Source organism: Zalophus californianus, chromosome 13 (assembly GCF_009762305.2).
Source record: "Zalophus californianus isolate mZalCal1 chromosome 13, mZalCal1.pri.v2, whole genome shotgun sequence".
Lineage (NCBI taxonomy): Eukaryota > Metazoa > Chordata > Mammalia > Carnivora > Otariidae > Zalophus > Zalophus californianus.
In genome coordinates this window covers 65299349-65325452 of record NC_045607.1, presented here as the reverse complement: position 1 = coordinate 65325452, position 26104 = coordinate 65299349, and the positions used below count along the sequence as shown (strand labels likewise).

Below are 26104 nucleotides of genomic sequence, written 5' to 3'. Positions count from 1 at the left end.
GTGTTCCCTCTCTCGCTGTGTCTCTCTCTGTCAAATAAACAAAATCTTAAAAAAAAAAAGAAAGGAAGAAAGAAAATGGGGCGCCTGGGTGGCTCAGTAGGTTAAGCAGCTGATTCTTGATCTCAGCTCAGGTCTTGATCTCAAGAGTCTTCAGTTCAAGCCCTGCCCAGCATGGAGCCTACTTAAAAATAAATAAATAAATGAAATAAAATAGAAAATGAAGTCATGTTCCAGTTGAACCAAAAACTCTGAACTTGAAATCATTTTGGATAATTTCCTTTAAAAAGATCAATTTAGTTTCCAGTGAGTCTCCAAATAAGTTTTGGCTGCAAAACAGTAAACTCACTTTTAATAACAGCCTTAACCACATTTGGATTTAATTTGCTTCTACAACATACATACTTCCAGGATCTGAAGTGGCTGTCAAAATCTCATCCTGTTTAAAGAACAACTCACACTGAAGAGTTGCATGTGAAATTCTTTTGCTCAAAGCCTAGACAGGCTGAACCTTGCCTATTGCAAGTATATGACTAAAGCTAAATAACTAATGACAAAAATTAAACCAACTTGCTTGACTCTTAAAAAAATAAACAGGCCCTGAGTGGCTTCTCAGGGAGATGACCACATTCAACACATCCTGAATATAAGTGAAATAAAATCCCAGTTCCTGATCACCCTTACCATAAGGCCTGGAACAGAGCTGGCAATACTTATCCACACCAGTGTATTTTTAACACTGTAACAATGAACCAGAGGGGGAAGTTAAATTAATATGTACAATCTAAATGGCCATAATTTTAAAGTAAGAAAAAGCAATTCACACTATGGTTTCTACCATGCTAAACAGATGCCTGAGGAGACACTGGAAATGAAATATAAAACGCACCAAATAACAATATGGGAGGATGTAGGGCTGTAGGTGACACTTCTACCTTTTAAATTTTTTTATATTATGGTTATCATATTGTTGATAGGAAGACAAAGTAAAAAAGGGTTCAAGAATGAACATATAGGGGCACCTGGGTAGCTCAGTTGGTTGAGCATCTGCCTTCAGCTCAGGTCATGATCCCAGGGTCCTGGGATGGAGCCCCACGTTGGGCTCCTGGGGAGTCTGCTTCTCCCTCCCCCTCTGCTTGTCCTCGTGGTCTCTCTCAAATAAATAAAATCTTAAAAAAAAAAAAGAATGAACATGTACTCTAAACTGTAAATTAAAATAAATTTTTATTCAAAGCATCTTTTAAAATTACAGCATCTTTATTCTTATGCTGTTATCTCTGCCAAACTACAACTGAGCCATCTGAAGCATAAAACACTTCAAAAATTTGAATGTAAACCACATTTTTAAAACAAAAAGCAGTCTTAACACACCTCAAATTTTAGATGCCACTCTATTTCATCCAAGTATATAGCTTATATCAAAAAAGAACATTTTAAATATTTCTATAGTAATTGTAATAATTTCTTAAACTTCCAATTATACAAATAAAAAATGTTTGTGAATATAACTATTATAGTTGACAAAGGCTGACCAGAAAAAAACAAAAACCCTTACTTTTGAAGGCCTTAAATTTCATTATCCATGAATTGGGAAGTATTTGTATTTTTTAATACAATTTTACTGCCCTTCCTTCTTTAGGTAAGTTCATCAAATTTTAAATTCCCCAAGACTGATGAGTGTTGCTTTTCATAGTTCATTTAAGTTATATTTGAGAGGAAAAATTCTAGAGAAAATGATGAAACCTAAACCATGAAAATTCTGATGCTACAGTCTCTCACTGTGTTTATAAGTGCTGCAAGTTAAAATTCTATATACCAGATTACAAACAAAATTCTTAGACCATTACAAATATAAATTCTCTTATTACAAAAAAGAATCCCTCAAGATTTGTAATTTACTGTACAGAGGAATTACATTTTTAAAGTATGTCCTCATTCATACACATTATTTGTTACTATCATCTTTCACACTTTTGCTTCTTTCCAAGACATTTACATACCACCCCTTCCCCATGGCTACACATTTTAAACTACCTGTGTACTGCAACACGCTGGAATTTTTGGATAAAGCCTACATTTTAGATAATGTTTAAACTACATCCATAGGCTACTACTTCAAAAAGAAAAAAAAAAGCGCTGAAGAGCCCATACTTCCCTCTATTACTCTGAGGTTTACTCCAATTAAGCAATCTATCAAATTAAGTTTCTGCTTAAACAAAGTTTAAATGGTGGAGGTTTATGCCTACACATAAAGGAGGTGAACTGCTCAGGTCTTGATTTTTCTGTTCATGCTTCAGTATATAAAGTGGTATTTAAAAACTTCATCTATTTGGAAAAATGGCTTAAAACCACCACACAAGTTAACACACTTGCAGTTGAAACTATTCCAGAAACCTACTTATTTGAGTAGCTAATATTTTCTGCAGTGTTTAACTGATAACTAAATTTAGTGAACACAAAATAGCTTGGCATGTTATTCTGAAGTAAAGCAAGAAGGTGGCTTTATGCACTGAAAATATAAATAAGAGGCTTCCATTTGCTAATAATTCTAAACAAGCAGTACAATTAAAATTTAGTGTTTGCTAACAAAAGATCTAAAACAGTTCACTACAAAACCACCCTGTAGGTGTCCCTTTTATCAATAAAAATCCAAGTGCCAAATCTCATTACAGGGCCCATAATATTAAAAAACAAAACAAAACAAAACCAATTACCAAGTTACCTAGACTTTGCAAGATTAATCACTCAATTTCAGCAAATGAGAAATATGCAATGTGCAAAAAGTTCCCAAGTTAACATAATAGGGATGCCAAGTGCTTTTCAAACCTAAACATCATAGTGAGTTGTAAAGCCTCAGAAAGATAGAATAAGACTGATATTACTCCAATTCTGAAAATTCTCAACTACTGTGCATCTTACCAAGATCCTCAAAAATCTCTTCTCTTCCAAAGTCCATAACTTAGAACATCTTCCAAAATAGTCAGTTTTCCACTTCTCAATAGGCACACTATTTTGCAATTTAAAAATACATATCTTACACACATATCTTATCCTTTCTGGCTTGCTTCAGTGTTTACAGTATTGTTAAACATACTAATATACATTGTTAAAAATGATCTTATAAATAATCTATTTCAACGTTCTTTGGCTACATGTACCATTCTGTTTTTTCATATAAGTGTCTTATTCAGAAAGTGCTTCCTGTGAGAACTGCTTCCAATGAATGCATTAAACTTGCAAAATCTAGCTTCCCACAATATGTCTTTTTCTACCCTGTACTAAAAGTCCCATATTTACAAAATATTTTAAACTTTACAACAAATCCATTACCATATAAAAAAAGTGCAATTCTCTCTTACCCCATGTTATGGGGCAATGACATTCTTCATAAATTTCTACAGAATAGCAGCCTATGATAAGCAAATAAGGTGCTTAGCTTATGCCCAAGGATCTACTTTTTAAGTACGCTGGGCAGTACTTTTGTACAGTGGAAGAGTCAGTGTCCAGGCTACTGGCGGAGTGGCGCTCCAGTCAGGTTGGCGAGCTCTATGAGAGCAAGGGCTCCGTGCAGGCGCTCCCGCTGCTCCTGCAGCCGGCGCTGGGCACCGCGCTTCTCATCGTCCTCCTCGTCAGACTGAAGATATTCCAGAGGGTCCTGCTGCTCCTGATCGGCCTTCTGAACGAGTTTTCCTTTCAAGGTGGGGGCGCGCTGCTCTCTCGTTTCCCAATACCTGTATGAAACACACGTACGTTAGCTGTATGTACACACGACCTTTTCAAATGTTTGATTTTTCTTTTGAGAACAGGTTCTTCACCACAGTATTACCTTTTCTGCGTTTTACTTTATAAAGCTATAAAATAATTTCCCATACATTACATATATTTCCCATTATAGAGGAAAAAGTTCAAGGTCAAGAAATTGAGGGACTTGCTCAGATTTCCAAAAATCAAAAATTGGCAGTTCTGGGTCTTCTACTCCATTCTCTAGTCAAGGGTTTTCACCAATAAACAACAGCTGCCTTTAAGATCATATGTGAAGTGGACTACAGTAAAATACACAATAGTAGAACAAACGTTATATGTCAATTACACCTCAGTAAAGAAATAAACTTTTAAAAAGTAGAATAACCATTAGAAACCTATTTATCCTATTCACAGAGGGATGGTGACTTCTGACAGAGTTAACTATGAGAAACTTGAAACCCACAAAATATGACAGATTAGTATCTGTAACACACACAGCTTATTCAAAAATTTATGAGGCACCACCATTATTCTATTACATAGCCAACTGATAATTTCCTAGAAAAAATGTTCCACCTTTAGGTAAGTGAAGAAAGGCATATTTAAAGAGCAGTAGCACTCCATACAAAAATGTCCCATACAAAGACCTGTATATTAACACCATAGCTTTATTTATAATAGACAAAAACAACTCAAATGCCCAGCAACAGGTGAATGAACAAATAAGCTGAGGTGTATCCATACAATGGATTACATTGTAAGAAGGAATGAACCTAGGGTTGTAAGGTGACAGATGGTAGCTACACTTGAGGTGAACAAACATAATGTATAGACTTGGCAAATCACTATGTTGTATACCTGAAACTAATGTAACATTGTGTGCCAACTATACCTCAAGTAAAAAAAAAAAAAAACTAAACTGGGGGAAAAAAAAAAGAATAAACTATTGATACAGTCAACAACATGGTTGAATTACAAAATAATTACATTGAGTAAAAGAAGCCAGACAACAGAAGTACATACTGTATGACTCCATTCGTATAAAAATCTAGAAAATGCAAACTAGTTTACAGTAACAGAAAGCTGTTGTCTGAGGAGCAAGAAAGCAGGGAAGGGCAGGAGTGATGAGTTACAAAGAGGCACGAGGAAACTTTTGGAAGTGATGGATATGTTCATCATCTTGATTGTGATGATGGTTTCACAGGTGTACACATATGTCAAAACATATCAAATTGTACACTTTAAATGTATAGAATCTATCGTTGTATCAATTGTACCTCAGTAAAGCTGTTTTTAAAATTACACACACAAAAATAATACAACTACTAGATTTCAGGAAATCCAGACATCTCAAACTGGAAAAATTTGGTCAATACTCAAAGGTATAAAAAAAAACATACAAATAGTTCAGTGTCACTTCAAGGACAACTAGGAACAGAGAACAGCAAAGAAGCTTAGCAAGGTCAGCTGGCACCAGGCAATCAAGGACTTTGAATGCCATAACAAAGGGTTTAGACTTTACACTGAGTAGAATCCACCAGTCTGTCACTGAGCAGATAGGAGAAAGGGAGATGAAGGCAAAATGACCAAGAAGTTTCTGACTTGGACAAAATTAGAGTTAATGGGGTGGTGGAGGCCAGGCAGGAGGAAGAAGGAGGGAGGAAGTGATGCAGTAAACAAGACAAACATAATGCTTCCCCAAGTGGAGCTTCCGGTCCAGCAGGGAGCATAGACACTGAACAAATAAATGTGTGATGAAGGTTTTGAAAGAGAAAACACAGTGTGCTGTAAAAGCATCTATTAAGTTGGTCTAACCTTGTTTGTTCTGGGGGTTAGTGAGCAGGTTAGGGAAGGACTTGCTGAAGCAATGTTCAACCCCGGTAAGAAATGAAGAAAGAGCAGAGTGGCTAAATGATGAGGAAAGCGGCATTGTGCGCAGAGGGAGCAGGGAGCAGAGACCTGGGAGCCCCACTGAGAGTGGGGCTGACAAACAGGAGGCCCAGGAGCTGCGTTGCCAGAGGGAGGCAGAGCCACGGCAGAGGGATTGGATTCCAGACTTGATCCTAAGTGCAGAGGAATCCGAAGAAGTAGGGAGGGTCCCAAAGAGCTGATGCTAGTTTGTACACAACAAATGACTACTTAAATCAAGATACCTTTAGAGAAATTTTTTTATACTGGCCCCCTTGTTGCCATTAAAAAAAAAAAAATTTAAACTGGGTGCTTTGTAGAACTTTACTTTAGAAGAACCTCTAGCCTATATCCCAGTAATAATCAGCACATATCTAATACAAAGAAAATGAAGAGAGGCTGCACTGTGGAATAATACAAAAACATACAAAACATTCTTAGAAAATGAGGAAAATTCTTGCTTTTAAAATAAATTGTGGGCTGGGCACTCAGACTAATTAATATCATGTATTTGTTTTCTATCACACACCAGATCCTCGTGCCACTCCTAACAATTCTGTGGCTTAAGGAAATAAAGCACCATTTCAAGTTATTTTATAAAATGTGTATAAAAGCAACTTATTTAAAATGAGAGAACTGTCAAAGCTCCCAACATCAACCCATGCGCTGGGCGGAATTCTGCAGCGGAGTGCAGGGAGAACCTTACTTTGCCAACCACTCGGCAGCAGCCTGGTTGTCCACAGCCTGGTGCTTACTGAGGGCGTCTGTGGGCTCCTCTCGTTTCAGCCTGGCATAAGGGTGCTTCGGACAGTGGCGGTTTGCATGGGTGAATCTGCTTAGGCAGCCTTCAAAACATAGAGGGAAACACTTATCAGAATCTGGACATCCAGCAGACATGGAAAATGTTCAGTTTCCCTGGTATCCAAGAAAAGTAAATTAAGACCATGGGATTTAGCATTCTATAACTTGGAGGAGGGAAAAAACCACCCTAAGGGGAAGCAGTTCCTTCACCTCTTAGTCATGGCAACACAAAGGCATCAACCCCACCAGAAAGTGATTTATTAGCAAAAATGGTCAAAACCTCTGACCTAAGAATTCCATTCTTGGAATCGATTGTAAGGAAACATCCCATAAGATGAACAAAGCTTTACGGAGGAAGCCATGCCCCTCAGCTTTGTTGGCAACGAACAAATTTTAAAAACAAATTTCAATATCCAACATTGAGGCAATCATTGTACATATGCTTAAGCAAATAAAAGTGTGTAAACATTTGTTTTGTTTTGTTTTAATTTAAATTTTAGTTGGTTAACATACATTGTAATATTGGTTTCTGGAGAAAAGAGTGTAGACATTTGTAACAACTGACAACAACCAAGAGAACCACAGAGCAACAGCACAAACCTATACTGAATTTCAGCTATAACTATGTAAAAATGTGCATAAGGAAAACACCTCAAGAAATTCTGATAGGAGATTTAGAAAATCACTTAAGAAAAGTGGTAAGAAATTACTAACAGTGGCAGTAAAATGGAAAATTTCCCCCTTTGTTGAAAATTTAGACAATGAAGTGTTTCCTTCAATTTAATAGTTAAAAAGTTTAAAACCAAAATAAAAGCCTACTATAAAGGCTGTATTTACTTTTATAGATCTTTCTACCACCTCTAACTGAATATATTATTATTTTTCTAAGTAATCTCTCTGCCCATCATGGGGCTCAAACTCCCAACCTCAAGATCAAGAGCCACATGCTCTGCCAACTGAGCCAGCCAGGTGCCTCCTGAATATACTATTTTTAACAGCCCCTGAAGATTTTCATCTAAAAAGAATATTTTATTTAAAAATCAATCATTTCCCAGAAAATGAGCATGGATCACAATTTAGAAAGAGAGCTTAGGATGTTTTATAAAATTTACATCAAAAGCTCTCCTCCTAAAAAAACCTCAAGTAAAAGATATTTTAACTTTTAACTCACAGCCAGTTCTTACATAAACTTAAGTCCTAACACCATACCATTTTCTGAACAAACAAAAGGTTTCTCTCCGGTGTGAAGACGCTGATGTGTTTTGAGCTGTCCACTTTGAACAAAGGCTTTTCCACAGTCTGGATAGTCACACAGATAGGGTCTCTCGCCTAAGTAGACAAATATTATGTATTATTTCTGAGACAATAAGGTGAGAAGAGGAAGGGACAGAGAGAATCAACCTCTATATGGGTTGTGACTCCTAACAATCAAACATGTCACGGTTTCTCATGTCAAAGCCGCAGTGCTGGTGCTAACAGCATCACTTCTAAGCTACCGAGCAGCTCTCCACTGGGAGGCACTGGAATAATGTCCTTGGGCCTTGAGTTTTTAGGTTCCCGGCTTGAAAGCCTTAACGTTATCTTTGGCTTATCCGGTCATTTTTCTCCCCATTATCCAAGCACTAGCTCTCCCACTCCTGCTTTCCCACTGCAACTTTCCCCGGTCAGACTGGCAGCCCCTCCCACCCAGAAGGAACCCTCGCTGCCCGCTCTATTCCCTGTACAGTACTTCTGGAGTGCATGACACGGAACACTTGCTTTTGTCATATGAACTACCCCCTAAATCACTTCAAACCCTACGACACCCCTTGAACAAGTGAAAATGATCTGCTGACTTTCACTGGTCCCCTAATACCTCTACTGTAGCTACTGGGTTAGAGGGCGGGGTTTATCTTTACTTCACTCCTGAGATTCATTCCATAAGGCTGGTCCTCATCTCATTCTACTTGGAAATCCAATCTTCTCTGCCCGTTCAGATCTTCCCAGTGCTGTAGGTTCTCAGTGAGATTCCTCCTACCTCCCTGCTACCTCCAAGTAATTGCAATATGTATCCCTTCACGAATCAGTATCCACTGTTATTTATGTATCCTGGTACTCTCCTGATACAAAGATGTATAATACTTTGTACTCCATTGCAATTCATACATACAACACAGGGCTAGGGTTGAGAAAGTGACTGAAAATATTGTTCAACTATAATTAAACTTATTATTTTTTGAAAAACCATTCTTTGATGAACAACTATGCACAGGTCCTTCCTATATGATTCAAAGAACAGTAACAAATCCTCCCTAGTTTCTCATTATTTAGAAATGTAGTAAATGATTGTGATAGTTAAACACAAATTAATAAAACACAGGATATGGGGGGGTATTTAAAATAGTAAGAGAAAAGTTTCTGACAAAGCATTTACATACTGGGGCTTAGCCATACCATGCAGATCTTGGGCTCATTTCTCTGGCATACAGCATAGCAGGCCAAGGCCTGAAAGTATTGGGGTGACACATGGTAGACTGGTGATAGATCAGGCCTGAGACTCGGGAATCTTATCATTATGCCAAAGAGTCCTGAACCTTATCTACAGTGGCAACACATACTTTATGGCCTGTGAACCAGTTATCTGGCGGTATTTCAGACTAATTAGACTGAAAAAAATCTGAAAATTCTCAAAACCAGATATTTCAGTTAGTAGTGGTTTTACTGAATGGTACCTAAAGTCAAAACCTCTTGGCCACCTTAGTTTATAACAACTCAAAATTAAACCTTTTTCAGGGATTTAACTAAGAAAACTATATTCTAGCATATTACTAAAATGTATCTTTTCAAAAACAAAAACAAAAACTGGGTGGTGACCATAAACACAGTGGAAAACAATAGGCAACTAAGGCTTAAAAGCCCAAACTCTACCCAGTACTGCCCAATGGAAATATAATGTGAACCACTTCTAGTAACCACATTACAAATGCAAAAAGAAACAGGTGAAATTAATTTTGAAAACATTTTATTTACCCCAATATATCTAAAATATTATAATTTCAATATGTAATCAATTCAAAGTCATTAAGGACATTGTTTACTCTTTTTCATACTAAGCATGTTTTACACATGTTGCCCATCTCAATTAGACTAGCCAAATTTCAAGTGCTCAAGAGCCACATGTGCTACTGTATTGGCCAGCATCACCCTAGACTCAAGGGTGTGGGAGGTTATAAGGCAGTGGTCATTGCTTTTTTGGTGCCTCAGTGTCCTCATCTGTAAATTATTAAATACCATTATTAGAACCAAAAGGCTCCTTCTTCTGGGGCCAACTTTCTCTATGGAAAGAACAAGGGCCCCTCTGTTATTTCTTTGCTCTCTCTACGGTATTTATAATATAAGTATAGTTTCTCCACACAAAGAGATATGACAGTCCTGGGATAGCTACCTACAGTACATTTAATTCTGAAAAATTATACTTCACCTCAGATTAGATAGCTAGGTCAAACATTCTGATGGCACACTAAGGATTCTAGAAATTCTGCTAAAACACTTGACTTGACACATAGTGTGTTAGTATTTGACCTACAAATCAGTTTTAACTGAAGGGCATATCAAGTAAAATTCAGGTAGGTAGAATGATAGAACTAAATTTAGCAATAACATTCCTATGACAACTAGATTAATTACCATGATACCTTTAGAAGTCACATGGTATCAATGTTAAGAAAACCATTCCTTCCTACAAAAAAGAAATGGACTATACAATGCCTGTTTGAAAAAACTTCACAATAAGAAAATATAAAGCAACTAAAATATTAATTTATGGGCCCAAAATCAAATCGGCTTTAAATATTACTTCTACTCAACTTACCTGTATGAGTCCTTTTGTGAGCCTGGAGTGACTTCTCCCGTGGAAACACCCTATTACAGATGTTACAACGGATTCTGCTGGATGAATGCTCTCCTTCATTTATTAGATCCCGGACAGTATCTGCTCTGGGTCTACCACGTCGGATTCCATCCTATTAACAGTTTGTATAAACTTTAATGTAATTTCTTGGACCCACTCATTAAAGTAAAATATCATAATAAATCATTTTTTAAATTCTTGAGTGACATCAGTGAACATGGTAGAGTAGGTAGTTCCAAAGGCCCATCCCACCACAGATCACTGAAAAATTGAGCAAACTGTCAAAATCACCTTTATTACAACTCCAGAAAATAGTTAGAGATTTACAGCAACTCAGTCAACACTGAACCAAGAAACAGGCAATTTGAAACAGTAGGAAAGCTTTGCAGCATTTTTACTGCTTGCCCTTGCCTCTCCCTGTGGCCCACAGTAGTCTTAAAGAGCCTTCATTCTCAATATGGGAACTCAGTCCCTGGCTACAGAGACAGCGAAGCAGACCTGATTCTAAAAGACTTGTGTTTGTCTGTCTTGACCTGTCTGAGGGCTACCTGAAGAACTGACACAAAGTGTTTATCTTTTGTTTTACCTAACTTAGAACTCTCTTTGGGCAAAAAGCAGTTAAACAGAGGGCATTGCTCAAAAACTTTGTAAGGCCAAGAGTTAAGTTACTGTCCCCTGGGGCAAAAGATTTCAATTGAGACAAAAGGACACATCAAAAGCCTGGGAGGAAAAGCTGGACAGAGAGTTTCTTTGGGAAATTAGTGCATTGAAAAGTGCCCTGATATCCTAAAGATAAAAGTTTAGAAAGCCACACACTTAGCCAGGGCAGGAAGCAGGCTCAGAACAGACCCGTAAGACCCTAATAAGCTTTCACTTCTGACTGGTCCTCTGCTAGGCACAAGCAGGAAATGAAGACTAAGGCAGAGCTGTAATGAGTCTAAGCATTAAAGGAGAGCTACAACACAGAGCCATTTCTGCAGTCAGGAGTTTCTTCCCTTTCAATTTTTGGCTCCAGGCATTCAAGAAAATCTCTAGCAATGTTAAGCTGACTACAAGCTAATGAAACAGAAATTTAGAGAACAAATACAACAAAGACTAGAGTTTATAAAAATAGTTTGAAAAATTCACAAAACAAATAACTACAACCCGCAGCACACAACAAAAACTCTGAGGAAGGAGAAGAATCTGATTTCCAGAGTCACAACATTACAATATTCAAAACATCCCATTTTCAACAAAATGTTACAAACATGTAAAGAAACAAAAGTATGGTCCATACACAGGAGAAATTAATAGAAACAGACCATGAGGCAGTAGACACTGGTCTTACTAGACAAAGACTTTAAATGAACAGTCTCAAATATTCCGAGAGAGGTAATGGAAACCATGGACAAAGGACAAAAGGAAAAACAGGAGAACACTTTCAATAAACAGAAAATAACAATAAAGAAACAAATTAAAAGGGGTGCTTGGGTGACTCGGTTGAGCATCCAACTCCTGATTTTGCCTCAGATCATGATCTCCCGGTCTTGAGATCAAGCCCCACATCAGGCTCTGCACTCGGCAGGGAGTCTGCTTGAGATTCTTTCCTTCTGCCCCTTCTCCTGCTCGCACTCTCTCTCTCTCTCTAAAATAAATAAATAAATCTTAAAAAAAATTATAAAAAGAAACCAAGTAGAGATTCTGGAGCTAAAAATTACAATAAACGAAATGAAAAAATTCACTAGAGAATCTGAATGGCAGATTTCACTGTCAGGAAGAATCAACAAATTTGAAGACAGGTCAATTGAAAATATCCAGTCTGAGGAACTGAAAGAGAAAAGAATGGACAGAGCCTAAGACACCTGTAGGACATCAAGTATCTTAGTCCATTTGGGCTACTATAACAAAATACCACAGACTGGGTAACTTAGAAGCAACAGAAATGTATTTCTCACAGTTCTGGAGGCTAGGAAGCCCAAGATCAAGGCACCAGTGTGGTCAGGTGAGGGCCCTGGCTGGCACCCTCTAGCTGTGTGTTCACATTGGAGCTCTCTGGAGCCTTTTTCATAAAGGCTCTAATCCCCTTCAAGAGGACTCCACCCTCATGACATAAGCACCTCCCAAAGGCTCTAACTCCTAACACCATCATCTTTGAGGGTCAGGATTTTATCACACAAATTTTGGGGTATACAAACACTCAGACCACAGTATCAAGCATACCAACATACACATCATTAGAAACCCAGAAGGCAAAAGAAAAATGGGTGAAAGAATATTTGAAGAAATAATGGATGAAAACTTCCCAAATTTGGTAAGATATAAGTCTAAACATCCAAGAAGCTCAATGAACTTCAAGAAGAATAAACACAAAGAAAGATACCCACTGAGACACATTAGGTCAAAATGTCAAAAGACAAAAGGCAGAGAATCTTGAAAACAGGAGAAGCAATTCGTCAGGCACAAGGAGTCCTCAATAAGATTAACAGCTGATTTCTCAGGAGAAACTATAGAAAGCAGTAGGATGACATGTTTAAAGTGCTGAAATTAAACAAAAGTCAACCAGTAATCTTACATCCAACAAAATTATCCTTCAAAAATGAAGAATAAATTCAGACATTCCCAGATAAACATAAGCTGAGAGAGTTCATGGCTAGTAGACCTGCCCTACAATAAATGGAAAGGGAGTTCTTCAGGCAGAAATGAAAGGGCACTAGACAGAAACTCAAAGCCATACAAAGAAATAAATAACACTGATAAAGGCAATTACATAAGTAAATACAAATGCCAAAAGTGTTATATTTTTGGCTCATAACTCCTCTTTTTCTCCTATATAATTTAAAAGACAAATAAATGCCAGGTGCACCTGGCTGGCTCAATCAGAGGAGCATTCGACTCATGATCTCAGGGTCGTGAGTTCAAGCTCCATGTTGGAGGTAGAGATTACATAAATAAACAAACAAACTTTTTAAGAAAAAATAAATGTCACATGTATTTAAAAAATTACAAATCCATGTTAATGGGAACATAATATAAGAAGATGTAATTTGTGACTATAACAAAGAGGGACAGATAGAGCTGCATAGGAGCAGAGTTTTTGTACCCTATTATAGCTAAGGTGGTCCTAATTAAAAAGATTGTTTTAAGTCTAAGAGATTAATTGAAATTCCCAGGGTCATTGCTTAAAAAAAAAAAAAAACCTAAAAATCAAAAGAGGAAACAAGAATGAAAATAGTATACTACAAAAAATAAAACAAAATAAACACAAAGAAGGCAGGCAGTAAGAGAGGAATTGAGAAACCAAACAGGTATAAGACATATACAAAACAAATAACAAAATACCAAAAGTAAGTTCTTCCTTAACAGTATTCACTTTAAATGTAAATAGATTAAATTTGCCTATTAAAAGGTAGAAATTAGCAAAATTGATTTTTTTAAAAAATGATCCAACTATACGCTGCCTACAACAGACTTCTTTAAATCCAAAAACACAAATAGGTTAAAAGAGAAAGGATGGAGGGGCTCCTGGATGGCTCAGTCAAAAGAGCATGCAACTCATGATCTCAGGGTGGTGAGTTCAAGCCCCACCTTGGGCTTAGAGCTTATTTTAAGAGAGAGAGAGAGAGAGAGAGAAAGGATGAAAAAAGGGATAACAATTATAAACACTCACTCACCTAACAACAGAGCCCCCAAAATGTATGAAGCAAAAATTGACAGAATCTAAAGGAGGAGGTCAAAATAGGTGGAGACTTTCACTTTTAATAATAGATAGGACAACTAGACAGGTCAACAAAGATATAGAAGACTTGAACAACACCCCAAGCCAACTAGACCTAATACATATACAGAACACTCCACAGCAAAATATGCATTTTTCTCAAGTGCACATGGAATATTCCCAAGGAAATACCGTATGTTAGGCCAAAAGCAAGTACTGATAAATTTTACAAGACTGAAATCATCCAAAATATCTTCCGTGACAAACATGGAATGAAACTATAAATCAAAAACCAAAAGAAAAATGGAAAATTCACAAGTAGGTGAAAATTAAACACAGTCTTGAACAGCCAGTGGGTCAAAGAAGAAATCACAAGGAAAATTCAAAAATACCCTGACACAAATGAAAACAAAAACACAATATTATCAAAACTTAGGGGATACAGTTCTTGGATCAGAGGGCTTAATAGATGATAACAATGCTACCCAAAGTGATGTACAGATTTAGTGCAATCCCTATTAAAATTCCAAAGGCTTTTTTTTTTAGAAATGGAAAAAGTGATCCTCCAACTCATATAAAATTACAAGAGACTCCAAATAACCAAACAATATTTAAAAAGAGCAAAGCAGAAAGACACACATGTCTATATTTCAAAACTTACTACAAAGCAGCAACAATCAAGATAGTGTGGTCCTGGCGTAAGGAAAGACACGTAGACCAGTGAAACAGAATTGAGAGGCAAGAAATAATCCTTATCTATGGCAAACTTACTTTCAACAAGGGTGCCAAGAACATTCAATGGGTAAAGAATTGTCTCTTCAACAAATGGTTCTGAGATAACTGCATTTCTACATACAAAAGAATGAAGTTGGATCCCTACCTCACATGATATTAAAAAAATAACTCAAGGGGTGCCTGGCTGGCTCAGTCAGAAGAGCATGCAACTCTTGATCTCAGGATAGTGAGTCTGAGCCCCACACTGGATACAGAGATTAATTAAATGAATAAATAAACAAAAAAAAATTTACCGGTGCACCTGGATGGCTCAGTCAGTTGAGCATTCAACTCTTGGTTTCGGCTCAGGTCATGACCTCCTGCTTGAGGAGTCTCTGCCTTTGCCCCTCTCCCCACTCACATGTATTCTCTAAAATAAATAAATCTTTAAAAAAAAATTAAAGTGCATCATGAACCAAAATGTGAGAGCTAAAACTCTAAAACTCTTCAAAGAAAACAGGGATAAATGTTCATGAGCTTAGATGTGGCAATGGATTCTCAAATATGGCATCAAAAACATAAGCATCAAAAAAAAAAAAAAAATAAGCATCGGGGTGCCTGGGTGGCTCAGTTGATTAAGCATCTACCTTCCGACCTTCGGCTCAGGTCATGATCCCAGGGTCCTGGGATCGAGCCCCACATCGGGCTCCTTGCTCTGCGGGAAGCCTGCTTCTCCCTCTCCCACTCCCCCTGCTTGTGTTTCCTCTCTCGCTGTGTCTCTCTCTGTTTAGAAATAAATAAAATAAATTTATTTATTTATAAATAAAATCTTTAAAAAACAAAACAAAACAAAACAAAAAAAACATAAGCATCAAAAGAATAAATAAGCTGGCCTTAAAGTTACAAAATATTTGCATGTCAAAGGACATTCTCCAGAAAGTGAAAAGACAACCTTACAGAACAGGAGATTAATCTTTGCAAATTATATATCTGATAAGGGTCTAGTATCCAGGATATTTTAAGAACTCTTAACATTCAACAACAAAAAGACAAAAAACCCAACTTAAAAATGGGTAAAAATCAGGGTGCCTAGGTGGCTCAGTCAATTAAGCATTGGACTCTTGATCTCAGGGTGGTGGGAGTAAGCCCCATCTCGGGCTCTGTGCACAGCGGGGAGCTGCTTGAGATTTTCTCCCTCTGCCCTCCCCTCCTCCAAAATAAATAAATAAATCTTTTTTTAAAAAATGGGTAAAAATCTTAAATAGGAATTTCTCCAAAGGTGTTATGCAAATGGGCAGCAAGCTCAAGAAAAGATGCCCAAAATCATTAAAGAAATGCAAATCAAAATCAGTGAGGTCAATTATCTCAATAAAGCTTGACCAAAAAAATTAATTTTTAAAAAAAGGACAGTAAGACACTACTTCACACCAACTAGATTATACTAAAACAAAGAAATAGGAAATAAAAGTAGTTTTTGGCAAAAAAGTAGAGAAATTGGAGTCCTCAAAAATTGCTAATGAGAATATAAATTGGTTCAGCCACTATGGAAAAAATAATTTGAAGTGTGGTATAATGTCATATATATATATATATATATATATACACAGCCAATGGATGTTAATCAGCAATAGAAATGATACATGCTACAGGGTAGATGAACCTCAAAAACAGTATGCTAAGCGAAAGAAGCCAGACACAAAAGGCCACATATTGTATGATTCCATGTAATGAAATATCCAGGATAGTTAAGTGCATAGAGACAGAAAACAGATTGGTTTCCAGAGACTGCATGTGGTGGGGAATAGGGAGTAACTACTTAATGAGTACAGGGCTTTCTTTGGAGGTAATGAAAATGTTTTGAAAAAATTTTTGGAGGTAATGAAAATATGTAGGTGGTAGTTGCACAACATTGTGAATTACTAAATGTCACTTAATTACACCTTAAAATGGTTAATTTTATGTTATGTGAATTTCACCTCAATTTTGCTTAAAAACTAAGGAATCTGAATATACTATGGATGTTAGTCAATAAGCAATGTATCAATTTGGTTCATTAATTGTAACACATATTCCATGCTAATATAAGGTGTTAGCAATGTGAAAACTGGATATGTGATTTATGGGAACACCCTGTACTATCTTAACTTTTCCATACATCTAGAACTAACCTAAAATAAACATTCACTTGAAAAAAAGTCTTTCTCATTTTCCAGGTTAGGTTAAATTTTACACATACAAGTTACATGAAAAATGATAAAAGGATTATGTACAACTATATCCAAAATGAAGATGCTTTTACTGCCTGCAATATAAAAAACCTAAAGTCTTCCAAACGCTTACAAACATCAGGCCAAAACCTTGATGGATAACAATAAGCTCCAGGAAAAATCCATTCAGTCAATTTTCACTTTGAAAGAAAAGCCCAATCTCAACACGGATGAGTTATCTTATAGGATAAGTCATGTTTAAAAAATTCTTAGATATTAAAATCTATTTCCATAACAATCAACAGATGGAAGCAATCTAAATGTACATTGGCAGATGGATGAAGAAAAGGTAGCATATACAATACAATGGAAAATTATTCAGCCTTAAAAAAAGAATCCTGCCAAGTGCTATGACATGATGAACCTTAAAAACACCATGCTAACTGAAATAAGCCATCACAAAAAAATACATACACACACACACACCACAAACAAATTCCATATGATTCCACTTATATAAGGTAGAATTAACCAAACTCTCAGAAACAGAAAATAGAATGGTAGTTGCTAGGGACTGTGGGGAGAGAGGAAAGGGGAGTTCAATGGGTATAGAGTTCAATTTTGCAAGATTAATAAGATCCTGAGATCTGTTACACAACAATGTGCATATAGTTAACACCAAAAAATGATTAAGATGGTAAATTTTGTTACATTTTTTGCCACCACAAGAAAAAAAAAGCAACGTGGAAAGGCACTACAGCACATAACACTGTAAAAATATTCACTGCCCCTGTCTCACTCTGTGTGGGTACCAATGAGGCAAATTTGACCACATGACTTCCTTTGGCCAATAAAATGTGAGTGGAAATTATATGTATATAAGCAAAAGCCTTAAAAGCCATCACATGGTTCCTTTTCATCTCTCTTTTCTCTCTGCCTTGAGAACCAAATGTCCCAGGTAGGGGATGTTCCTTCTGGGTCCCAGAATAAATAGGACAAGGCACATACCTGCAGTCAACCCACCCAAGACATATAACATGAGCCATGATTAGGCTGAGACTGGGATTTTTAAGTTTGTATTCTACAGCACGCTTTAGTTTAAACTAACTGACTAAGGCACTTTGTCTTTTGGGGGTTTTTTTATTGTTGTTGTTTTTAAAGATTTTATTTATTTATTTGACACAGAGAAAGAGAGAGAGCACAAGCAGGGGAGGGGCAGAGGGAGTGGGAGAAGCAGGCTCCCCACCAAGCAAGGAGCCCGATGTGGGGCTCGATCCCAGGACTCCGAGATCACGACCTGAGCCGAAGGCAGACGCTTAAGACTGTGCCACCCAGGTGCCCCACGCACTTTGTTGATAAGTATTTGTTGACAGGATAAAAATCTCATCAATTCTTTGTTGATACTGAAATTGCCAAAAGAGATACATAATTGATGTCTTTCCTCAACATTATATAACTCTTTAAGAAGTTTCCATTTATGGTGCGCCTGGGTGGCTCAGTTGGTTAAGTGTCTGCCTTGGGCTCAGGTCATGATCCTGGAGTTCCAGCATCGAGCCCCGCATCAGGCTCCCTGCTCAGCAAGAAGTCTGCTTCTCCCTCTGCCCTTCGCCCAACTCATGCTCTCTCTCTCACTCTCCCTCTCTCAAATAAATAAAATCTTAAAAAAAAAAAAAGGAGTTTCCATTTATAATGAAGCTAGGAATTGGCAAGGCCCTGGACCTTGACTTACTCATGTTTAAGTCCAAAATAGCAAATCTACTTGTAGTAATTATTGGCTGTTTTCAAATATTTTCACCTTCACCTTTACTTCTTGGCTTTGATTCTCACTAGTTACATTTAGCTCTAGTCTTGCTTGCTAAAACTGTTAACCCAGAGTTAGCAAAAAAAGATCTAACCAGGAGTAAAATTGGAGAATTCATTTCCATCATTTATTGAGCCACAATAATTGGATTGTTGCTGGTTATGTTTATATAATTCCTTTAAATCTTGTTTTAAAAATGTAAAATGCAAAATAAATAAATAAATCATCTAAGATTCATAAAAATAGCAGGTGATCCTGTTAAGAAATGAAACATGAAATCAGGTTAATTAAAAACCTTAGTGATATAATTCCTCTGCCATGAAAGGATCTTTTCCTAATATTTTTTAAATACATAAAAATGCAAATGCAAAAAAAAATGAAATTGGACCACTTCCTTACAGCATACACAAAAATAAACTCAAAATGTATTAAGGACCTATATGTGAGACGTGAAACTATAAAATTCTTAGAAGAAAACATAGGCAGTAATTTGACAGTGGTTATAGAAACATTTTTCTAGATATGTCTCCTAAGGCAAGGGAAGCAAAAGAAAAATTAAACTATTGGGACTACACCAAAATTAAAAGCTTTTGCACAATGAAGGAAATCATCAACAAAACCAAAAGGCAACCTACTGAACGGGAAAAGATATCTGCAAATGATATATCTAATAAGGGGTTACTATCCAAAATATATAAGAAACTTAATAAACTCAATACCCCAAAAAAAATCTGATTAAAAATGGGCAGAGAACCTGTTTAGACATTTTTCCAAAGACATACAAATGGCCAACAGACAAATGAAAAGATGCTCAACATCACTATTCATCAGGAAAATATAAATTAAAAACACAGTGAGATATCATTTTACCCTTGTCAGAATGGCTAAAATCAAAAAGACAAGAAATACCAAGTGTTGGCATGGATGAAGAAAAAAAGGAACACTATTAGTGGGAATGCAAATGGGTGCAGCTACTGTGGAAAATAGTACAGAAGCTCCTCAAAAAAATAAAAATAGAATTACCATCTGATCCAAGAATTCCACTACTAGATATTTAACCAAAGAAAACAAAAACACTAATTCAAAAAGATATATGCACCTATGTATATTGCAGAATTATTTACAGTAGCCAAGATATGGAAGCAAATCAAGTGTCTATCCAGATGAATGGATAAAGATGTCTTACACACACACACACACACACACACACACACACACACACAAAATGGAACATACTCAGCCATTAAAAAGAACGAAATCTTGCCATCTGCAACAACATGGATGGACCCAGAGGGCATAACATTAAATTAAGTAAATCAGAGAAAGACAAATACCATATGATTTCACTCATATGTGAAATTTATGAAACATAACAAAGAAAAAAAAGACAAAAAAACAGATTCTTAAATACAGAGAACGAACTGGTCATTGCCAGCGGGGAGGTAGGTAGGATGGGTGAAATAGATAAAAGGGATTAAGATTACACTTATCTTGATAAGCACTGAGAAATGTATAGGGTTGTTGAATCATTATAGTGTATACCTGAAACTAATAACACTGTAGGTTAATTCTATTTAAAAAAAAAAAAAACCTTAATGTTACAACTCCTGTGCCATGAAAGAATCTTTTCCCAGTATTTTTTAAAGATTTTGTTTATTTATTAGAGAGAGAGAGAGAGCGCCGGGAGAGGAAGAGGGAAAGAAACCTAAGCAGACTCCTCGCTGAGCGTGGAGCCAACTTGGGGCTCGATCTCATAACCCTGAGATCAGGATCTGAGCTGAAACCCAGAGTCTGACGCTAAACCAAATGAGCCACCCAGGCACCCCTCCCAGTATTTTTAAATACATAAAAACATACTGTTGTTTCTATTATACTTTGAAATAACTGATTAGTTAATATCAAAATTTTTTGGTTATCCATTACTATTTTATGTTTCTAGTAAAAAAAAAAAAAAACTATTTTCAAGCATGTTTAATGGGGGGGTTGACTATTTTAAAAGTTAACAATTTGCTTCCCAGTGCATTTTCCAAATGAGAAATAGAGAGCTAAAAAAATACAATATAATACAACAGCCTAGCCAGATACAGGTAAGGCTTCACTGAGTTTATCATTTCAACTGAGAAAATTAAGTAAGGCAAGTAATCATCTCATGCCCTAAACAAGTGAATAAAGAGCATCTTTTAACCATACATACAACAATAAGCTGTGTTACTTAAAGAAGGTTCTTTTCATTTTGGCCTTAGCAATAAAGCCATGTTTCTAGGTAAATTTTGACAATTAACAGAGTGTTAACTAACTCATCAGCAATCAAGTATACCTGTAGTCTGACACACTAATCTTGTCAGGACAGCTTGATGGTTCACAAGAGAAAGTAAGCGAACAAGAAATGCAACACAGGGATGCCTGGGTGGCTCAATTGGTTAAGCATCTGCCTCCAGCTCAGGTCATGATCGCAGGGTCCTGGGATCGAGTCCCACATGGACTTCTTGCTCAGCAGGGAGCCTGCTTCTCCCTCTGCCTGCCGCTCCCCCTGCTTGTGCTCTCTCTCTCTCTCTCTCTCTGACAAATAAATAAATAAAATCTTTAAAAAAAAAAAATGCAACACATTCTATTATGTGGCAACTACTGTGAAATAAGCTACTAGAAAGAAGCAAAATGATTAAACTGCCAAAAATATTTGCATACTTTGGTAAATTTTTCAGACAGAATTTTAGTACCACTGGAAGGTAGATTAGTGATTTTCAAAGTGTTTTCTGAAATCATACATGATAAATGTTTTGAGTTTTCAATGTCAATAACTATCTTTAAAAAGTTATTTAATAAAATTTGGGTTATTTCTTAAGCCACTTTGAATAATGTACATTTACCGAGATTTTAGAAAAAGTTATATTCAGGGCGCCTGGGTGGCTCAGTTGTTAAGCGTCTGCCTTCGGCTCAGGTCATGATTCCAGGTCCTGGGATCGAGCCCCGCATCGGGCTCCCTGCTCGGCGGAAAGCCTGCTTCTCCCTCTCCCACTCCCTCTGCTTGTTTTCCCTCTCTCACTGTGTCTCTCTCTGTCAAATAAATAAATAAAATCTTTAAAAAAAAATTCAAAAAAGTTATATTCAAACTGGGTATTCATGTGATGACCAAAAAAACTAAAAGTCCTTGTCACATTTTTATACAAAGTAAAATTTAAATAAAATGCACAAACACAACCTAGAAGGAAAAGAAAAATAGGTCTCAGAGGAAGGCATATGTACCCTGACAAGAAAATGAAAAAAATGTAATTGATCACATTTCCCTTTTCAAATTCAGGTGTTTTTTAAGATTTTATTTTTTGACAGAGAGAGACACAGCAAGAAAGGGAACACAAGCAGGGGGGGTGGGAGAGGGAGAAGCAGGCTTCCTGTGGAGCAGGGAGTCCAATGCGGGGCTCGATCACAGGACCCTGGGATCATAACCAGAGCTGAAGGCAGACATTTAACAACTGAGCCACCCAGGCGCCCCTCAAATTCAGGTTTAGATCCAAATATCCTTTGGCTTTCATATCTGCTTCCTCATTCTATCCCCCACCTTGACCTATCTGTACAACTTTCTGAGTCTTAATTTGCATTTGTCTGCTGTATTTTGTGTATCCTCATAAAGCATTTCAGTTGAGATACATATAGGTGTAAATAATGTGCATTTCATAAATCTGCTTTCATCAGCTAGGTACTATAAAAATAATAAATAAACCCCTAAAGTCAATTCACACATGATATATAGAGGAGCAATATCATGTAGGGATTAAGAACAAGGGCTCTGGAAGGTTCCAATCAGTTCTGCCATTTACCATATGATGTTAACTAAACTTAATCTTGGGGATTCTTTTCTCTAATTCTTCCTTGTTCATCTGGTAAACAAGATAAATTAATTAAAGAATTCAAAACACTCAACACAGAGCCCAGCATTTTGTTATGCCAGGCAATAAATGGTTGCTACTATATTAACATGTTTAACATGGTGCTGATCAAAATTATATGTACTAATCTGCTATTTGTAAGACTATGTGCAGTTTTCAGGTGACAGAAAGGGTGGGTGGGAAAGGCAGCTGGCAAGTCATGAAAAGTGAATGGTATTTGAGGCCATGCACAGAGAAGCCGAACCACACAGGTCCCACAGTGAAGAAGTAACCTCGTGAACATAGTCTGAGTAGAGAGGGTACAAGGTGCAGAGGCTTGGAAATAACCTATAGCAGAGAGAAATTAGTCCTGCTCCCTTCCGCCCCTCCTGGAATTCTACAAACGAAGAGAAGATAGTGCTAATATATAATTATACCCCGACAGTACTAAGCAATCTTGTGATGAGGGGCCAAAATAAATTGGTAGATGACGCCTGTTCTCCCCACAGGCAGGGGAGGCAGCGTAGGGCAGGAACAAACAAGGGAGCAAGTAAGAGCTGACACTTGATGTGAGAGTCTCAGATGTTAACATCTCCCCTGGGAGCAGTGGCAACGAACAGACAATAAACAAACACAAATGTTGTCCTTAAACTCACAGCCATTACTGCCTCTAACCTGTATACTGAGAAAAGGGGCTAGGGGGAAACATGTTACTGGTCTCCCATCTTTCCATAAAGTAAACAGATTCAGTCAGCACAATTCACCCACGATGCATGTAGAGATAAAGAACTACAAGTACTTTAGAGAAACAAAACAAAGTAAAGGGGGATGGAACCCTCTATCTGTAGCCTAGAGTATACTGATCACAAATGAAATTGGTTAACATCCTTAAATAAAAGTATATTCCAGACCTTTCCCCTCAAGATGGGAAAGCTTAATGAATGAATTTTTGGAGCTGTAGTTGGATTTCTTCATTAACTAAAGGACAAGTTAAAATCAATTCATCTAGTAATTTTGAAATATGACTGAGGAGAAAAAAATGAAATACAAAACAGCCTTTTCACTTTTTCATATTCTTCATAATTTCTAGTATTATTTTACCTCTGAAAAGAGGTAGACAACAGAAGAATTAAAATTCAAACCCATGCAGTGTGTGAGCAACTTTTATGCAAGGTTTGTGAAGATAAGTCTCTTTTAGGCCAAAAAGAACATACCTGTAAATTTCATTTATCTATTATATTAATCTTTTGGGATAACCCAAAATTAGATTAAGTTATTATTAACAAAAGAATAAATGTAAAATCTTCCAAAATTATTTGTGCATGTATGCCTTTATTGTTCTTAACTATAAAACCTAATTTTTTTAAAGGCTAAGTATGTTAACACAGGAAAATATCTAGACTACTAAACCATCTTTTTTTTTTTTTAAGATTTTATTTATTTATTCATGAAAGAGAGAGAGAGAGAGGCAGAGGGAGAAGCAGGCTCCCGAGGAGCAGGAAGCCTGATGCGGGACTTGATCCCATCTTGCTACCTAGTGACAGCAGCAGTGATTGTTTCCTTCAGAAACTCACTCAGCACTGTTATATTTCCACTGCTTGTCTTTTCAAATTTCTACTGTTTCAAATTTTTACTGAAGTGCCCCTTCAAGAGTTGAAAGGGTGTCAAAGCACAGTTTTATAACTTTGTAGTTATAATATATATACAGTAGTTAATAATAATGCAACTAGTAACAAAGTGTGTATCAATTTCCTCAGGGCTCAAAACACATGGAGTTTCAACATCTTTGCTACTGCATGTAAACTTGTTTCAATTTATAGATACAGTATTACCAATATAGGCACTTATCCACTGATTTACTTGTTTTATCTTTAGTCAACTGCTTATCTGACATAACCATTTAACAGAGAACCTGAATATTAATCTTATATTAACACAATTCATTAATTACACAAATATTTACCAAGCATTTTTATTCAGCGTTTAGAATGTGCGGTATTAAAGTTGGAACAGTCTTCCAGAGAAAAATGATGCCTGCCCTCTAGGAGCTTACAGTCTATAGAGATAACTGTATGTCAGCAGAGAGGCACTCTGAATACATGCTTCAGGATCAGGAGCCACAAAAACTCGACCGTAGTCCCAGCTCTCTCCCACTACCTAGCTGTGTGACCTTGGGGAGGCCCCTTCACCAATCCCTGTAAGGCTTAGTCACCCGATCCGTAAAATGTAGACTTGAACCAAAACCAGGTAGTCACATCTTGCTCAGCTCTAAACAGTCTTAGAGTGCGAGCAATTCGAGGTTAACGACAACAGCGTCCCAGTCCACTGTGTGCTCTCAGGAACTAGCAAAGTAGTACGCTGAATGAATGAGAGGCAGAGAAGGCCCAACTTCTAAGATTCCCCTAAGTCCCTTCTCGCTCTTCGGCCATCTCTGCAGGCCATCTCTGTAGGGCCGGGGTATCTGCACTGATGGAGCAGAATCTACGCAAACCCCTCCCTTCCTGCACCCAGAGGAACAGCTGAAGGCCCGCAGCTCCTCCAATCCCTCTCGGGCCAGACAAGACTCAGAGGTCAGCAGTGTTCGTACAGCGGCGGACCTGCCTCCTCCGCGACCCCACACTGAGCGGTCGCTCACTGCACCTGCTGCGGAGTCGCCTCCCGGCCAGCCGCCTCCCCTCCGCTAGCGTCACGTGACCGCCGCCCCGCCTCCCCACCCCGCGGGGACCCGATTTTTGGCGCGCGGCAGTGACGTCAGCGTCCTGTCACCCGCCCCCGCCGCGGCCGGAGCGACCTCACGTTTTAAACTCGGCCCCGCCCCGCCCGCCGCGTCCGCGGGCGCTGCCGGCTCCCGGGCAGCGCCGTTAACGGGCCCTGGCTGCCCCGCGCCCCTCCTGCCCACCCCGCGCCCCTCCTGCCCGCCCGCGCTGCTCACCTTGAGGTGGCCGCTGTCCGGACTGCTCGCTTCCTCCTCGTCCTCACCTCCCGAGGCGGCGGCGGAGGCGGCGGGCGGGGGCGCGCCCCGGCCTCGCAGACCCGGGTGCTCGGCGGCGGCGGCGGGCAAGGCGGCCGAGGCGGCGCCCCCCGCGGCCCCGGGGCTGAGCGTCACGTTGTGCGCGTTCTCGCCCCAGCGCCACGGATACACCATGAAGTCGCTGAAGCCGGGGCTGGTGGGGATGAGCGGCGGCGGCGGCTCCGGCTCCCCACCGCCGCCGCACGTGGGCTTGATCGGGGTCGTCCTGATGACCGACACCAGCACCCGCTTTGGGGAGTCGTGGCAGAAGATGACGGGCGGCGGCTGCGGCGGGTTGTCCGCCATCGGCGCCTCCATGCCCCGGATCATCGCCCGGCCCCGATCCGCAGCTCCGGCAGCCGCACTCCCTGAGCCCTGGTTTGGCCCTTCGCTCCGCTCGCCCGCGCTGCTCCCGAGTCGCCGGCGCTCAGTCCCGCCGGCTCATGGCTGGCGGACGTTTCCCGGAATCCTCT

The 26104-nt window shown here is 38.4% G+C and overlaps 1 protein-coding gene across 1 annotated transcript; it reads right to left on the bottom strand.

Annotated features, from left to right (window-relative positions):
• Positions 1 to 1208: 1208 nt before the first annotated feature.
• ZNF367 (zinc finger protein 367) lies at positions 1209 to 25986 on the bottom strand. The gene is made up of 5 exons (XM_027616905.2): positions 25554 to 25986; positions 10301 to 10451; positions 7660 to 7779; positions 6356 to 6494; positions 1209 to 3728 (listed from the first exon to the last, which is right to left on the bottom strand). Exons 1-5 carry the CDS (start codon positions 25959 to 25961, stop codon positions 3506 to 3508), a joined length of 1041 nt encoding a protein of 346 aa, XP_027472706.1. The 5' UTR covers positions 25962 to 25986; the 3' UTR covers positions 1209 to 3505.
• Between the last annotated feature and the right edge of the window lie 118 nt (positions 25987 to 26104).

Bases quoted from the DNA above. Each gene is read 5' to 3' on its own strand.
- ZNF367 (XM_027616905.2), bottom strand. From the start codon at position 25,961: ATGATCCGGGGCATGGAGGCGCCGATGGCGGACAACCCGCCGCAGCCG. The intron at 10,452-25,553 runs GTGAGCAGCGCG...AACTGTTAATAG, and splicing joins CGGACAGCGGCCACCTCAAG to GATGGAATCCGACGTGGTAG. The intron at 6,495-7,659 runs GTATGGTGTTAG...TATGTTTTGAAG, and splicing joins TTTTGTTTGTTCAGAAAATG to GCTGCCTAAGCAGATTCACC.